At 43.7% G+C, this 17519-nt stretch overlaps 1 protein-coding gene across 4 annotated transcripts in view; it reads right to left on the bottom strand.

The window, feature by feature from the left end:
* NIPA1 (NIPA magnesium transporter 1) overlaps positions 1-17519 on the bottom strand; it is a 31630-nt gene that overhangs the window by 7596 nt on the left and 6515 nt on the right. The window contains exons 1-5 of one of the 4 annotated variants that reach the window (XM_084623612.1): positions 14894-15034; positions 11166-12347; positions 7900-7947; positions 2845-2935; positions 1397-1557 (exon numbers count right to left, since the gene is read on the bottom strand). In XM_084623612.1, coding sequence (XP_084479738.1) covers positions 1397-1557; positions 2845-2935; position 7900 — 253 coding nt within the window. In that variant the 5' untranslated portion in view covers positions 7901-7947; positions 11166-12347; positions 14894-15034. Of the gene's footprint in view, positions 1-1396; positions 1558-2844; positions 2936-7899; positions 7948-11165; positions 12348-14893; positions 15411-15641; positions 15662-17519 lie in introns of those variants that run through there. The other 3 variants (XM_084623614.1, XM_084623611.1, XM_084623613.1) reach the window with 3 other exon arrangements.

The raw sequence follows: 17519 nt of genomic DNA, 5'->3' as shown, positions 1-17519 counted from the left end.
CCAGGAGGGATTTCAAAGGGGTTTACCCTTCCCTTTATATTTATGACAGTTCCCAATTTAGCTATTCTGAGAGAAAAATTGAAGTGGCTTAGGCATACATGAAGCACAGAGAGTATGCCAAACAACTATCAGGTCAGGAACGGTTTAAAAGCAAGTCAGTCCAGTGAATAGCAGGAAAGAAAGGGAACTTCACAACATGTTTTATTGGCACCTGCATACATGCCTTCAGTGTGCCAAAGCAAACATCTATTTGAAACATAAGTAATGTATATGTGCACCATTAAGATAGCTTTAAGACCTAATAGAATCTATTTGGCAGCAAGAAGTGCAAGGATTTTACCCACAAAGATTCAATTTTTGTCTAGAACCCCTTAAAATGAGCTCATGGAATTATAGTTTTGATTCTTTCCTTAAGAGGAAACTACATGAAACAGCTCTTCATCATTTTAGAAAATAGGTTACAAGTCCAACTTACAGCCAACTTGGTTTCATCACTTAAAAAAAGAAAATGTATTTGCAGTTCTTGACTTACATGCAAATATGCAATGATTTTCATTGTAAGGAAAAACTGAAATGGAGAATTATTTCAAAGCACTAACAAAAAACCCACCACTTTTGGGAAGTTACCATCTCGACAACTTTATTTCATCTTTAGATCAGATCCTAGCCCTTGCTATGGCTACTCTGCGCCTCCTTGGTGTCACAAAGCAACTGCAACATCAGTTTAACCAGCTAATAGAGGATTCCACCTGCATGGGAGAATCCTTAGGTGGTGCAGAAGCTACTGTAGCTCCTATACCACTGTTCCCCATGTTCTCAACCCCTTGGCATAGGGGGGCATAACCAGCATGTTTCTATACCCCATTGAGCCCCAGTTTATAGAATGGTGCTTTGTGGCCAGAGGTAGTTGAATACATTAGAGCAGACTAACTTATGCCAATAACTGGCTGGCTCCTGGACAGCAGCAGAAACAGGAAACTACAAGCTCAGACAACCCAAGATCAGAGTCTTTGAATTTGTTGCTGGCCAGTTTCTAACTCTGGACAGTTTACTGCTTAGTTTTTTTAATTAATAGCCTCATGACAGATGCTGTCAAAAGGTACATTTTCAGAAGTGCCTGAGTCAAAGGAAGTTAGGCTCCTAACTCACCCAGGCCCTTTTTGAAAAAATCATATATCTATAATTTCTCCTTTATACACACTCCGGGAATTCTATTACACTGAAGAGGTAGTCTTCATGTATAGAAACCATGATGGTGTGTCTCCTTTATACCGTATTTACCTAGGAATGCAGAAGCCTTAATACCACTAATGTTGCTGCTTTGGGGAAGCAACTATTCCCTTCAAATAAGCGTTCCTAGACAATGCTATCATAATTTTGTAAGAGAACAAAGTACCTGGATTTGTAAGCTTCTCTTCAAGCTCAGCCTGAGTCGTTACACTCTCAGATTTTGGGGAATGAATTATGAGAACAACAGACCCAGCACAGCTCAGCAGACATCCCAACTTGCCGAGAATGTTGAGTTTTTCTTTCAGTAAGTAAGAAGCTAAAATGGACCTTTCACAAAGTGGAAGAAAATTAAAATTAATCTAAATTATTCAATCTCTTAATACACATCTCTCAGCTAGGGTATTACTTGCCAGCCTTTTGTTTACTTCCAAAAATAGTCTTCATGTAGCCCATTTACATGCTTCAGCCCTGACCCAAGACAGGGGAGGAAGGCAGAAAATAAATTCAGTCTTTATGTTCATTGAATCCTCAACCTCTTAGCTGAGAGCACAAGGGGGCCAGGCCAACTGTGAGGTAGACACCTATCCCACAGCAATCTGGTGGGAGACTACCAATCCATTTCACATGGGCCACAAGCAGTAAAGAGGTAGCAATGATTTTTGGTCACTAACACAACAGGCTGGATTCAAACAAGTAAATGGCCCAAACATACCAAAGACACTGTTTAACTCTGTGTTCAAGGCAAAGGAAGACATGACACCAACCCCAAACATTCTGCAGCCTAAAGTAGATGATCAATGCAGTTCAGATGCATAATTAAGGCTCAGTTTTAGTCACAGGTATTTTTAGTAAAAGTCACGAACAGGTCACGGGCAGTAAACAAAAATTCATGGCCCGTGATCTGTCTTATTATCTATCCCTTTCTTAATGATTCCCAACATTCTGTTCGCTTTTTGATGGCCGCTGCACACTGAGTTGATGTTTTCAGAGAACAATCCACAATGATTCCAAGATCTCTTTCTTGAGTGGTAACAGCTAATATAGTCTCCATCATTTTATATGTATAGTTGGGATTATGTTTTCCAGTGTGCATTACTTTGCATTTATCAACACAGAATTTCATCTGCCATTTTGTTGCCCAGTCACCCGGTTTTGAGAGATCCTTTTGTAGCTCTTCACAGTCTGCCTGGGACTTAACTATCTTGAATAGTTTTGTATCATCTGCAAATTTTGCCACCTCACTGTTTACCCCTTTTTCCAGATCATTTATGAATATGTTGAACAGGACTGGGCCCAGTATAGACCCCTGGGGGACACCACTATTTACCTCTCTTCATCCTGAAAACTGATCATTTAACACTACAAACATGTGGTGCAATTTTGGTAATCTGTTTAAGTTGTTGATAATAGCTGACATTTAAACACTATTAATCTATCTGGGCAAAGAACGTGCCAACTACGTTTATTACACTTCATTAAAATGTTAGAGGGAAAGCTAATATCCACAAGCATGATGTTTTCCTGATGGAACACCAATGGGTCACAGATTTTATTTAGAATCTATATTTTACTAGCAAGTAATTCAGCATTCAAATAAATGAATAAAATTCTTACCCAAATGGAACGCCAAGAGCTCCTAGAGGAGTCACTAACACAGTTGGAACTGCAGTGTAGGCCAAGAAATTCCCAATTTGACCAAGTGCCACTGTTAAGAGAACCACAAAAGAGTATTTTAAATCCCTTAGTAAATAGGAATAATGAAAAGCTACTCAACGCTGGCTCATAACTACTGACCTGACTGGAAGATGAACATTATTGAACTGTTTAGTTCTGCCCATAACTTTTCAGTTATACAAAAACTAAATTTTCCAGCTGTCTGATTTTTTAAATATTATTTTTAAATAAAGGCTGTTTGCAAAAGAGAAGGCACCAAGAGAGCATCGTCAATAATTCTGCTCATTAATGTTCTCTTCAATAATTTTTCATAATTAAGTAGGGAAGAGTCAAGAGACTGAGAATTTGAAACCCTGTCATGGGTTGCACTCAAATTTCCTGATGTAGGGAGCTCTGAATTTAGGCATCCCATATTCTATATCAGGGGTCGGCAACCTTCGGCACTCGGCCCATCAGGGTAATCCACTGGCAGGCCATGAGATATTTTGTTTATGTTGACAGTTCACAGGCACTGTCGCCTGCAGCTCCCAGTGGGTGTGGTTCGCTGTTCCCAGCCAATGGGAGCTGTGGGAAGTGGCGGCCAGCACGTCCTTGCAATAAGACAGCTTTGATATTAGTTAATAATAATAGACAAAAAAAGACTGAATGTGCAGTACAATATACTAGACAAAACTGGAATTTCAAGCTGTGGCCATTATTAGCACTTAAAATCAAATCATTTTAAGAAACCAAAGCTTTCTGCACTCTACTGTCAAATATCATCATCATTATACTACTTCTTTATACTTAACTAGTGCTTTACATCTGCAAAGCACTATACAAACATTAATTCATTCACCAAATAAGTTCACAGCTCAGTAAAGCCGAGGAACCTCATCAGGAACACTGAGGAAAGAAAAATTTACAAGATGTGGAGTATGGTAGCATTATGCTGACTCAATTCACTGGTGTTTCCTGTGCATGTAATACTGAATCTAGTGAGGTAGCCAGCAGTCAGTCAGCCACATCTGTGAAGCCGAAGAGTTGGTCATGATCTTTTGCATGTGGTCTTTAGCTAGGACTGGATTATAGTCCCTCTAAGCTCTGATCTTTATTGAGCTCTCTCTCGTTTGTGTGCATGTTTTTTCAGCAAGCACATAACGGCAGCTCTGGCGTGGAGATATTCAGAGTTGAAGGAAAAGACCTTGAACTGAAGAGAGAGTATGCTGGATACACCATATCCTCCTTGGGACTCCCCACTGCTCAGTTGCTCAAATTAAAATTTGCTTTTTCATGGCTCAGATCCCTTGACTTCATGGCTGAGGTGGGTTGTCAGAGGCCTAGTAGCAGGGCCGTTCTTACCCATACGCAAAGCACGCAGCTGCTTAGGGCACCAGGAAATTTGGGGCACACATTTCCTGGTGCCCTGCGCAGCTGCGTGCTGCTCCAGCCCCTGGTCCGGCTCTTCCCCAGGCCCCCGCCCCTGCTCCACCCCAGCCCTGCCTCTCCCCACCCCACCCCCACTTCCCTGAAGATTGCAGCCAGGCCCAACCCTGCACTCATGGCATGGTAAGTGGAGCAACCCGGTCCCAGCCTGCTCCACTCCCCTGGCTCCCAGGCTTGGGGGTGGGGGGGGGAACCGCCCCCCAGCACTCGCTGGCGGTGTGGCTGGGAGCCTGGGGAGCAGAACAGGCTGGGGCCGGGTCACTCCACTTCCCGCAGGAAGTGGCCAGCCAGCCCCCCACTCCCCCCCGAGTCCTGGGGCCAGCCCCGCCATCCCGCGGAGGCCTGGGGCAGGGCCCCACACAGTCCTCCCCGCTTCCGCCCATGGAGGCCTGGGGGGCTGCGTAGGGCACCAAAATAGCTAGGGACGGCCCTGCCTAGTAGCGGTACAAAGAAAAATACATAAATATCTCTGAAGTTCTACTCAAGTTATTATTCTTCACTATTTGTATCGTAGTGGCTCCTAGGAGCCCTAGTCACTGAACAAATACAGAATAAAGAGATGGTCTCTGTCCCAAAGAGTTTATAATCTAAGTTGAATTAACTCCTCAAACAACTCAAGTCAATAATAATCTTGGCTATGTTTCAGTATGCCTGAGCCAATGCCTTTGCTTCCTCTGAGCAGAAAATGATGAGTCTGTTAGTTTTCTACATAGGATTCAAGGAGCAGCACTTTGTGACTGAGGGCTGGTCTTCACTATGGTGCTGCCAGGGATCGATTTAGTGGATCTAGTGAAGACCCGCTAAATCGATGGCAGAGCGCTCTCCGCTTGACCCTGGTACTCCACCTCTCCAAGAAGAGTAAGGTAAGTCGACTGGAGAGCATCTCCCGTCGACGCAGCACAATGAAGACACTGCAATAAGTCGACCTAAGCTACGTCAACCCAACTACGTTATTCACACAGTTGGAGTAGCGTAACTTAGGTTGATATACCCCCATAGTGAAGACAAGCCCTATGTCCCACTACAGCCACTGTAGGGAGGCTCATTTCTGCTTGTAGTTTGCTTCTTACATTGGAAACGGCAACATAACGTTTAAAATGACAGGTTTCAGAGTAGCAGCCGTGTTAGTCTGTATTCGCAAAAAGAAAAGGAGGACTTGTGGCACCTTAGAGACTAACATTTATTTGAGCATAAGCTTTCGTGAGCTGTAGCTCACGAAAGCTTATGCTCAAATAAATGTTTAAAATGGTTGACCATCTTCTTGCAGACCACATACAGAGGTCTCATCAAGGCTATTTTTAAAAAAGTTTCTTTTGCCGGGCAAAGCACTCTGAAACGTTCACACTGCAAACACTGGGAACATGTGCAACATTTTCAGTCTTATCTTGAAAAACCACATGTGTTTTCTTGGAAAACTCTCAGTAGCAGGGTGCCATTTATTGAGAACACTCAGAAATGCATCTTTTTATAGCTGTTACCACTTGCCTGCTGTTAAAAGCCTTGCACTGCAGAACTATCCATTCTTCTATTTATATGGATCCATCTCAGTAGTATTTGAGCTCTTCTTCTTTGAAGTCTGCAGTAATCCTGTGGATTCCACCACCAAAAAACCCACAGGTGGTGTTTTTTCTAGGTCTAGATGTTTGCATTGAAATAATGGCTCTTATTTAACACTGTCACTTGCAAGTGAATTCACTCTTTTGTATCAGGGAACCAAGTTATTTAAATAAACCTTGTGGGAGGCAAACTGATAAGAGTCTCTGATGGTTTTGTTAGTCATCCAAAATCCCAAACCAGCCAATTTCTAATGTATAGGATATTAACTGCTGTAGTTTCCCCAAGGCATTGTGGATATTTACTAGATTCCAAAGAATCCACCCTTCTTTGGGTTCCACAGTTCTCTACCTGGCTCTTGCTGTTTGTGACTGTATTGAAATTCTGAATCCACAGCATTCTAATTCAGTGGTTCTCAACCAGGGGTACACGTACCCCTGGGGGGTACTCAGAGGTATTCCAGGGGGTACATAAACTCATCTACATATTTGCCTAGTTTTACAACAGGCTACATAAAAAGCACTAACAAAATCTGTACAAACTAAAATTTCATACAATGACTTGTTTATACTGCTCTATATACTATTCACTGAAATGTAAGTACAATATTTATATTCCAATTGATTTATTTTATAATTATCTGGTAAAAATGAGAAAGTAAGCAATTTTTCAGTAATAGTAGCTGTGACACTTTTGTATTTTTAGGTCTGAGTTTGTAAGCAAGTCATTTTTAAGTGAGGTAAAACTTGGGGGTACAGAAGACAGATCAGATTCCTGAAAGGGGTACAGTAGTCTGGAAAGGTTGAGAGCCACTGTTCTAGTTAACCCTTTCCATGGTGCTTTTATAAGCTGCTAGATGCTTAGTTTTGACATGCTAGCTGATGGATGTAGCCAACAGATCATTCTCTTGAGCAATTTTGGCTTCATAAAACTCAGTCAGTTGGCTTAATCAGGGTTACGCTGACACATTGAGAAAACCCTCTCTCTTTTTCTCACTCCTTCTGTCCAGATATTCAAAACGGAGGCCTCAAAAGAAATGAGCAGACAGGCTCATTTTAAACACTACAGAACAGAATTGCTACTGCGCCCAGCTTCCAGTGGTCAGAGCAGAGTAGCAGGTCAGGGTCTGATTACAGATTCCCAAATTCCATCCCAACCCAGATTAAAGCAGCATGGGTGGTAATCTGGAGACAGAGGAACCACTCTGCTGGCTTTACACTTGCTGCAGAAGACTTCCCCACACAGAGAGAATCTTCATCAAGGGACCTGGTGGTTTCCACTTCCTTTGCACCACTGGAATTGTGCAAGGGTGAAAATCGGCCTCTGTGGCTAAACAAGGAACACGACTGAAAGTCTAATGACTATTTGCGAGTTACATACATTGAAGGAACCCTTATCACAGCAATTCTAATAGTCCCCAACAGATTATAGATTAGGGTACAAAGGTAGGATGCCATCTTTCCCACTAACTGAACTGAGAACAGAACATGCTAGCTACTCTGTACCTTTTCTTGGATCTTTTTGATATCACCAATCCATTCAGAGTAATCAGCGAGACTACTTGTGAGAGTGAGGGTCACAGAGGTCTGTATTCATCTCATACTCAGCAATGCCCAAGGATTCACCAGCCTACTTTTTGCAGTAGAGTGACAAAAAGGTACTGTAGCTAGAAGTGACAAAATACTAAAATGTAAAAGTTGGCTAAGGGTTTTCTGATCTAAAATTTAACCTCGAATAAATAAGCCCTTATGGTATGAAATTACAATTCCTTATTTAACTGCCTTTTAAAAAAATTGAGCTTACTATCACAATTCCTGGATGTATCACAGGTACAGTTATTGTGTGAGTGCTAATAATTTCCATATCGAAGGCTTCTTACATTTTGGTAGAAAGATAACTCTGTGAAGGCTAATAAGCTGTGCTAAAATCAACGCTACAATATATAATAGGCTATTTAAAATCCAATCATCTGTGCTATTCCATTCTTTACATTATCTTACAACATAAGATACTTACTTGCAATAGTACCAGACCACCATACTATATCTGTTAAATATGAAGTACCTGGAAAAGGCAACATGGGAAAAGAGTGGATGAGTTCTACTGGAAAAAATATAAAAGAGCAACATTAAAGCTAAGCTAAGAAATCATTTTCACACACATTCGCACACAGTTGTAAGGACATTAGAAAAAAAGCTATGATGGTAGCTCCAATCTAGCCTAACTAATCCTGGTACACTTTCTCAATGCATCTGATCATTAGAAATTCAATTTCAAATGCTTACAAAATATCCTCATCCTATATAAAAGGAAGCCTTGAAATATCCACAAGTGTTTCTGAAGATTCTATTCACCATATATGTTAAACTCATTACCAGGAGATAGTGTGATCTTTCAGAAAATCTGGCCTAAGAGATAAAAAATAATTTCTACAGCCACTTGGACTGGGACAAATTTAAGACACTTAGAGAAATCAGAGATGTTTGGGTGTGGACTTTTGGCAAGCCCTTAGTCTCCTGTGGCTACGTGATCTAGGCCTTCTCTGGGATGTGAACATGTTACGTTTCAAAGACATGGGTGACAACTCCAGACTGTTCTTTAGCTGCCTACCAATTTTGAGACTGTATATTTTCATTATATTATCAGAAATTGTTATGGATTTTCATCAGACAATTGTTATGAATTTTTCGTCTCCTATTTTACCTCAGACTTTTAATGCGGAATTTACTAGGGAGTTGTGATATTCTTAAAACTTGACTAAAAGAAAGGCATGATTTTTCAGGACACATTTTACAAATCATGAGTTTTATTTTCCTATTGGAGAATCCTAAAGAAAATCTATATAAAAAAGTTATAAAAGTCCAAGGTCCATTATGAGTTACAATAAGTCCTGGACCAGAGCAAAAAATAGAAAACAATGTTAAAATAAATGAATGCCTGTCGAAAATACTACTAAATAATGTAAGGTCTAATATCATGCAGACCATCAAGGCTAGACACCAGGAAAACTCTCAAGGAGAGTAACGTTTGTGTTTATCTGCGGTAGTCTGCAAGGTGTCAGACATTAACATCACATTATTCTGGTTATTATTTCCAGCTCGTATGCCGACACTTCAGTTCTGCTCTTACTTTAGCAGATGCTCTCTTATGAATTGCTAGAAATCGAACCAATGTTGTACTCATCAGCTGAAAGTTCAGAATCCCAAATAGCATAAAGCAATAACCTTTAACTCTAGGAACTCCTTGAATAATGGTTGCTAAAACCACATCAGAATTGAAATGGGAGAAAAAATTATGACAGTAAGCAATATGATCAGCTTTTGAGTGGGTGTCTAATTTATCAGATTACATTTCTGTTATTGCAAATAAAATAAAAATGTCTCAATAGTTGTACAAATTACACAAAATATCATCACTGGTAAACTAACTTCACAAAATATTTGTCCCCCTACTGCTGTTTCCTCTCCAAGCACAATCTGATACTATCTCACTGATTCAATTCACTAGTGTAGCAAAAGCTTGAAGAGGCAAGTTAAGTACCAGGCTGTCAATTATGGACCTAATGCAAAGCCTTCTGAAATCAGTGGAAAGACACCAGTGAGCTTTGGATCATGCCCTGTGTTAGTTCTGACTTCCACATTCAAGCTATACTGGCCCAATATATTAAAATGGAGAAAACACTGGCCTAGTAGTATCTTTTAGGATTCCACATCTCATATTTTCACAACTTAATTTTGCTGGGCTTTTGTAGCTCCCTCTTGTATACAGCAATTAGGAAATGCTGTCCTCAGTAGCTTGGCACTCAGATTTTGCCAAGAAAAAACATAATGGAGATACAAGTAACTTTTCTATATATTTTGTGACATTAACGTTATTTTACATATTAGACATTCAACTACCAACACTGAAAAAAGTTAAATTATGTGAATTTGACAGTTCAAGACTTTAGCATAATTCTTGAAACGGTTAGATCCCATGGTTAGGTCCCAGCTACACAGCAAAACAGAAATCTGATTTACTTATGCTGGGGACAATAGTGTTGTAACTAAGTTACTCCCGAAATGTTTTTGTTGTATAAATATCACTTGTGTATGAAAACAAACAAAACAAAACACAAAGAACCCAACAAAAATTACAACTTTCTTTAGGGGAAAAAAACGTGTGTTTACAAAGCATACTCCTGGGGGAATTCTGCACCACTGCGCATGTGCAGAATTCATGTCCCCCACAGATTTCTTTGCTTCCTCACAGAAAAATGACTTTCTGACAGAGAAGCACAGAGAAGCTGCAGAGCAGTCAGACACCACTTCCTAGCAGCGCAAGTACAATGTTTCAGGCACCCAGAGCAGCCAGCGAAGAGGTAAATCACCGCAGGGCTGGGGATACCCCAGCCAGTGGCTCCTACCCTGAGCCGGGATCAGCTGCTAGTCCCAGCTGGGCTAGAGGCAGGAGAGGGTGCGACTTCTTCCTCCCCAGCAAGGAGTGGCTGGGGATGTGTCAGACCCACCCCAGAAACCTACCCCAGCTGCAGGAAGCTCAGCATCCTCCCCTGCTTCCTGCCCCCATTGCTCCTCAGCTACAGGGAAGGGGTCACTGTACAGGGAGCTGCTCCCCCAACCGCCCAACCCCCGTGCAGCTGGACCTCCCATACCCAGACATCCCTGCCAAGTCTCACCCCATTTGCCCATATTCCCCCTAGCCTTCCATACGCGAACCCCACCCCCCTGAATCTCAATCCCTGCATCTGGAGCCCCCTGCATCCAGATCCCCAACTCTGCACCTAGATCACCCCCACTGAGCTCCCTGCATTCAAACCCCCACCCTGAAAAGCCCCACCCCCCTGCACCCCCCACATCCAGACCCTCACACCACTGACCCCAATTAGCCGCACCCAGACCCCCACCCCACCAAGTCCCACTTCCCCAGCACCCAGATGCCCCTTCTGAGACCCCACACCCAGGCCCCTTCGCTGAGCTCCAATCACCTTCACCTAGAAGCCCCTGCAGTCACATTGCCCCTGCCCCTGGAAACCACCCTGCCCCCCCGCAAGCCTCTGTGCATCCAGATCCCCCCACACCTAGACCCTCCACTGAGCTACCTGCACGCAGACTGTCCCACACAGAATCCTCTCACCCCCCACTGAGCCACTCCACACTTGGATCCTGCCTGGTTGAGCCTTCCTGCCCCACACCTGTTGTGCCTGGTGCAGAGGGGCAGGACCCCAGGGTGTTTCTGGGGCATACCCAGGCCTTGTGCTGTGTCAGGGTTGGGTGCAGCCTCACCACTGAGTCCATGTCCCGGGGTTGAGGAGGCTGCAGTGTGATCTCCCACCTTCGTACAGCCAATAGCCTGTGCTCCCCACTGCCACGCTGGAGCCTCTGCATTTATTTATTGACAAATAAAACTTGCAGAATTTTAAAATATTGTGTGCAGATTTTTTGGCACAGAATGCCCTCAGGAGTAAAAACAGCAGTATGTACAGGGCCTTAAAATGTCACACAATGCTGCAGTTGTGGAAAATGCAAAATAAACTTGTTGGATCATGCTGTCAGCTGGTAGTAATGCAGTTGAAAGTTGTTTGTTATGCATGAAAGAGTCCATCACGAACACATTAGACACAGCATGATCTTGAAATGTGAGCTGATCCTAGACCAGTAATATAAAAAAATTCTGGAGGTCATATCTAACATGTTCTGGTAATTTCAATAGAGATTCCACAAGAGCTCCCTACATATATATACAAATACAAAAAGAATGACTGCTGCAAGAAACATGTAACTGATTACAGTGCAACACAGAGTCTGAGTTTCCTCTTGAAATCATTCCAAAGCAAGGATTTAGGGGGGGAAAAAAAGACAAATTTTGCTATTTGTCACAGATAAACTCAAAGCACGAAAACTCTGTTAGCAAAATAGTATCATGCTTTAGAAAACTGACTTCAGAACACACAAAAAATGACAAATTGTGAATTTGTAACAATCATGTTGATTTGTCAGAAACATTTAAGTGGGCAGCACAGTGAGCTATTGCTCTACATTTTTACCTTAGGAATCCAACTCCACATTAAGGCTTACAGTTATATAATAAAGAAAAACGTTTGGTGGTTTTATAATACTTGGTGGGCATTTCTCCATAAAACAAGATTGCAATTATGCTGAATTATGTGGTTATGTGTCCTTATGAGAGAACCAGAACAAAGAGGGGGTACAAATAAAGTTAGCTGGAAGTTGAAACTAGACAAATTAAGACTGGAAATAAGGCATAAATTTTAATGGTGAGAGTAATTAACCATTAGAACAATGTATCAAGGGTCCCGGTGGGTTCTCCCTTAGTGACAATTTTTAATTCTAGATGGGATGTTTTCTAAAAGATCTGCTGTAGGAATTATTTTAGGGACATTTTCTGGCCTGTGTTATACAGAAGGTCAGACTAGATGATCACATGGTCCCTTCTGGTCTTGGAATCTATGAAAGAACAAAATGGAGATGCATTGGTACAACTTTATGGAAAGAGTTTTTACATCTTTCTCTAGCTAGTAACAGAATTCTCTTATCAAACGTACATGAAATATTGCAAAATAAATATTTGTTTTTAAATCAGATGATCAGTGGTGCTGCAGTATTTCACAAAGTAGAAGTACATTGATGACTATGCCTAACTCCTCTTGACTGTTTCAGTTTGACTTCACATCTGGATTTTGTTATTTATTTCTTGCTATTCACTCCAACCATTGACCTCTGATATAAAAATATTTTAACTTTATGGGTGAACATTGAAACCAACTCATCATGTGACTATCCACAATCAGAGAAGTTTCACGGGCTGTATTTTACAATTGCTCAGGCAGCAGGACTGAATAAATTTCGTAACAGGACTGGAAGCAGATTCAAATAAAGAATGTCAGTTCCCTAACTGCATGGATTTTTTCCATGTAGAGTACCTTCTCCATCCACCCTAATTGCTCCTAAAGGAAGAGCATGAAAGCCCTTGCTGGTGCTTTATGCTTTGAATAGCTGATATAGGATGGCTACAAGTTGGGTGAAAAACCTCAGTAATTTAATGTCCAGGTGACAGTTAAAGTCCTGACAGAGAGCGATGGGTTCCCAAATTACTTTCAGTAAAAGGCTGGGGGTTTATATTTCTTCCCCTATCTAGAGTCAAAAGGTGGGTGAGGTACTGTAATATGTTTTATTGAAAGAGACAAGCTTTTGAGCCACACAGAACTCTTCTTCAGGTCTGGGAAATGTACTCCCAGAGCAGCACAGCTAAATATGGTGGAATGGACTGTTTAGCATAAGTAATCAGCACATATTCTAAGGGACCATTCAAGATAGAGTCCATGAGGACCAACAGGTCAGTTATAGAGCAATTGCTTTGTGAAAAGTTTCAGAGTAACAACCGTGTTAGTCTGTATTCGCAAAAAGAAAAGGAGTACTTGTGGCACCTTAGAGACTTTATTTGCTCAAATAAATTGGTTAGTCTTTAAGGTGCCACAAGTACTCCTTTTCTTTTTGTGAAAAGTGTTCATCCTAAGGTCATAGGGTGTTTTTGTTTATCATTTTCCTGTGTAAATTCATTTGAGAGCATAGGGATTGTCTGGTTTCACCAACATAGTTATTACGGCATTTAGTGCATAGGATGAACTATACCATGTTGTGATATACCATGGTTCTTCAAAGGTGCGTTGTTGGGTAATGTTGATCATTGCAGCCGTGGAGTTATGTCTGCACAAAGCAATCACTCTATGTCAGACCTATCAGTCTTCATCACCAAAGGAAACCTACACAACACATTCAAAAGATGAGCCTGGGAGCTTAAATTCAAAACTCTTCTAAGACACTAAAAATCACAGACTGAATAGACACACTGGATTTATGGCTTGTTACAAAAGTCTGTAACCCACTAAACCCCTCTTTTTTTCTTATGACTGCAGAGGTGTTAAGGGTCCACTCTCCTTTAAAACATGTGTTAACTACCTATGCTAAACAATCTGTTCCACTTGCATTTAGCCATAGGAGTACCTTTCCAGACCTCAAGAAGAGCTTTATAGGGCTCAAAAACTTGTTTCTCTCACTAACAGAAATTGGTTCAGTAAAAGATAGTACCTCGCCCATCTTGTCCTTCTAATATCCAAAAAGCAACAGGACTACAGCTACACTGCATGTAACAACAGAACTTAACTAGAGTCCACAGATTTGTTTTTGACAGACTAGAAAAGAACCCAAACTTCTCTATCTGGATAGAAGGCTGTTTTCTTCCTCTCCCACACCATTCCCATGATTTTACGATCATTCTGTAGGTATAGTATAGCCAAACTACTCAGCAGATCCACTGGGCCCTTTCCTTTCTCTCTTTAGCCAGTGGCCAGCAATAACTCAGATCATAGGACTGGCGCTCCAGCTGATTTCCTTTTTTTAAAGTTTCTTACTGATTCCTTGGAGCAATCAGATTAAGATGAGTGCAGAGACAAGGAAAATGGGAGGGAAGGTTGAAAGGAAAGAACATGAAGGTCAAGGACTATGGTGAAGAGTTTAAGTAACAGGGAGGCCAGATCTGTTCTGCAGTAGCCACACCGGCTGAAACCGTCTTGCTCTCCGCTCTAAAGCAGTGCGGCAGCATGAGACAGAGCGGAGCGTCCCCCAAATGCACCGAGCACCTCAACCCGCCCCACAAGCTGTTTGAAGGGGCTGAGAGCCTCCCCCCACAGGTTATCTGGAGGGAGGGAGCAGAAAAGGCCGGGGGTGGGGGGGGCAAAGGCTGACTCTGGCGGCGGGAGACGCTCTAGAAGGAGGAAATGCATGAGGTTGCAAGGGCTACCCCGTGGGCCGCAGGGGCTACCCCGTCTGCAGGGGGGTGGCTACCAGCCGGGCAGGGGCTGACCGTCTCCCCGGGCTGTGAGGGAGACATCCGGGGAGGGGGTGGGAATGCAAAACGTTAAGGCGGGGGCTGGCTTTTTCCGGGGGGGGGGGGGAGATCAGGGGGGTGCCTGGCGGCGCCGCAGCCCCCGTACCTCGTCCTCTCGCCCTCACGATCCCTTTCTTCTGCAGCACGAAGGTGGAACCGTTCACCAGGCTGGAGACCACGGCCACGCTCAAGCCCAGGGAGACGGCGGCGGGGCCGGGGCTCTGCGCGGCCCCTTCCGCCCCCGCGGCTGCACCCACCGGCATCCTCATGCCCGGCAGCACCGCAGCGCTCGCGTCCCTCCCGCCGGCCCGCAACCGGCCGCCGCTCTGCGGGTCCCGCCCCGAGCCGCACAGGCCCCACCCCCGGCCACCGCGGCCGCGGGGCGGAGCTCAGGGGCCTCTGGCAGCCGAGACGCCGCAGTGGCTGCCGCGCCTTACGCCACCTCCCTTCCCCCGCGGCCCGAGGCGGCCAGGGAGGGGAGCTGCCCCCTGGTAGCCGCTCTCCCTGAGGCGGCGGCCCGCACGTCCGGTCCGCAAACGCGCTAGGACCCTGGCGCCGCACTGCGCCGCGGCCCCACAGCGGAGTAGCATTATGACATCATGCTTGCAGCCTATGGTCATGTCATGGCGTCACACAGCGCTGGAATGTGGCGCAGCGTCGCGACGTCATGGTGCGGTGCCGCCGCCAAACCTCATGACGTAGCGGTGTACTGGACCCGCTTCTGTTGGTGCCGGAGACCAGCTCTGGAGCTGCAGGAAGCTCTTTGGGTCTGAAAGAAGAGCCCTGTGTAGCTCCAACATTTGTTCTTTTTCACCACCCGAAGTTGGTCCAGTATAAAATATTACCTCACCCACCTTGTGTCTTTATATCCTGGGACCACCACTGCTACAACACTGTCATCAAGTCAAATCTGCATCTATACTCTTAGGTTGGTGTTAATGGCCTGAGCATCTGAACACTACTCCCCTGTTAAAAAAAGACAGTGTGTCCCCCTCCTCCTTCACAGAAGGTTGGCATAAAATGGTTGACTAGAATTAAGGATGTTAAAGTTTTGTTTGCACACTGTAATTTTGAGGCCAGTGTCATGACACATTGGTGCACCCTGGAAGCCTGACTTATGCAGTGGGAGTCTCAGAATTATGTGTCCTGCTCCAATAAACCCTCTTCCTCACTTCCACCCAGATCCAGTCTAATGTAAGCAGTGTAGAATCATTTATTTTTGTGTTAAATTCAATTTGCTTTCTCATCCTAAAACTTTTCAGTGTCTTGCACCTTTTTGAAAGGAAGGGAAAACTACATAGAAAATCACTCTCCCTATAATGTTGTTGATGTTGTTGATGTTTCTTGACTTTAGCAAAACTTTTGACACGGTCTCCCACAGTATTCTTGTCAGCAAGTTAAGGAAGTATGGGCTGGATGAATGCACTATAAGGTGGGTAGAAAGCTGGCTAGATTGTCGGGCTCAACGGGTAGTGATCAATGGCTCCATGTCTAGTTGGCAGCCGGTATCAAGTGGAGTGCCCCAAGGGTCGGTCCTGGGGCCGGTTTTGTTCAATATCTTCATAAATGATCTGGAGGATGGTGTGGATTGCACTCTCAGCAAATTTGCGGATGATACTAAACTGGGAGGAGTGGTAGATACGCTGGAGGGGAGGGATAGGATACAGAAGGACCTAGACCAATTGGAGGATTGGGCCAAAAGAAATCTGATGAGGTTCAATAAGGATAAGTGCAGGGTCCTGCACTTAGGACGGAAGAACCCAATGCACAGCTACAGACTAGGGACCGAATGGCTAGGCAGCAGTTCTGCGGAAAAGGACCTAGGGGTGACAGTGGACGAGAAGCTGGATATGAGTCAGCAGTGTGCCCTTGTTGCCAAGAAGGCCAATGGCATTTTGGGATGTATAAGTAGGGGCATAGCGAGCAGATCGAGGGACGTGATCGTTCCCCTCTATTCCACATTGGTGAGGCCTCATCTGGAGTACTGTGTGCAGTTTTGGGCCCCACACTTCAAGAAGGATGTGGATAAATTGGAGAGAGTCCAGCAAAGGGCAACAAAAATGATTAGGGGACTGGAACACATGAGTTATGAGGAGAGGCTGAGGGAGCTGGGATTGTTTAGTCTGCAGAAGAGAAGAATGAGGGGGGATTTGATAGCTGCTTTCAACTACCTGAAAGGGGGTTCCAAAGAGGATGGCTCTAGACTGTTCTCAATGGTAGCAGATGACAGAACGAGGAGTAATGGTCTCAAGTTGCAGTGGGGGAGGTTTAGATTGGATATTAGGAAAAACTTTTTCACTAGGAGGGTGGTGAAACACTGGAATGCGTTACCTAGGGAGGTGGTAGAATCTCCTTCCTTAGAGGTTTTTAAGGTCAGGCTTGACAAAGCCCTGGCTGGGATGATTTAACTGGGAATTGGTCCTGCTTTGAGCAGGGGGTTGGACTAGATGACCTTCTGGGGTCCCTTCCAACCCTGATATTCTATGATAGTCTATGGCTTATATGTTATTCATCAGTATTGATCAAATTTCCCATGCAAATAAATGCCCCTTTTGTGTGTCATGTATTTCAACATGACAGATATATTTTAGTATCACGACTGAGACTGTCAGGTTGAATTTGGCTTTATTTTGTGCAATGCATTAGATGTCTAATTAACATTCCTTGGCTTTAATTGGAAGTCTCTGGTCATGGTATTTGGGTCCTATTAGACACAATATTGTGAGTGATGA

This window comes from Lepidochelys olivacea (assembly GCF_965140295.1).
Source record: "Lepidochelys olivacea isolate rLepOli2 genome assembly, chromosome: 1".
NCBI lineage: Eukaryota > Metazoa > Chordata > Testudines > Cheloniidae > Lepidochelys > Lepidochelys olivacea.
This window is presented reverse-complemented; position numbering and strand designations above follow the sequence as displayed.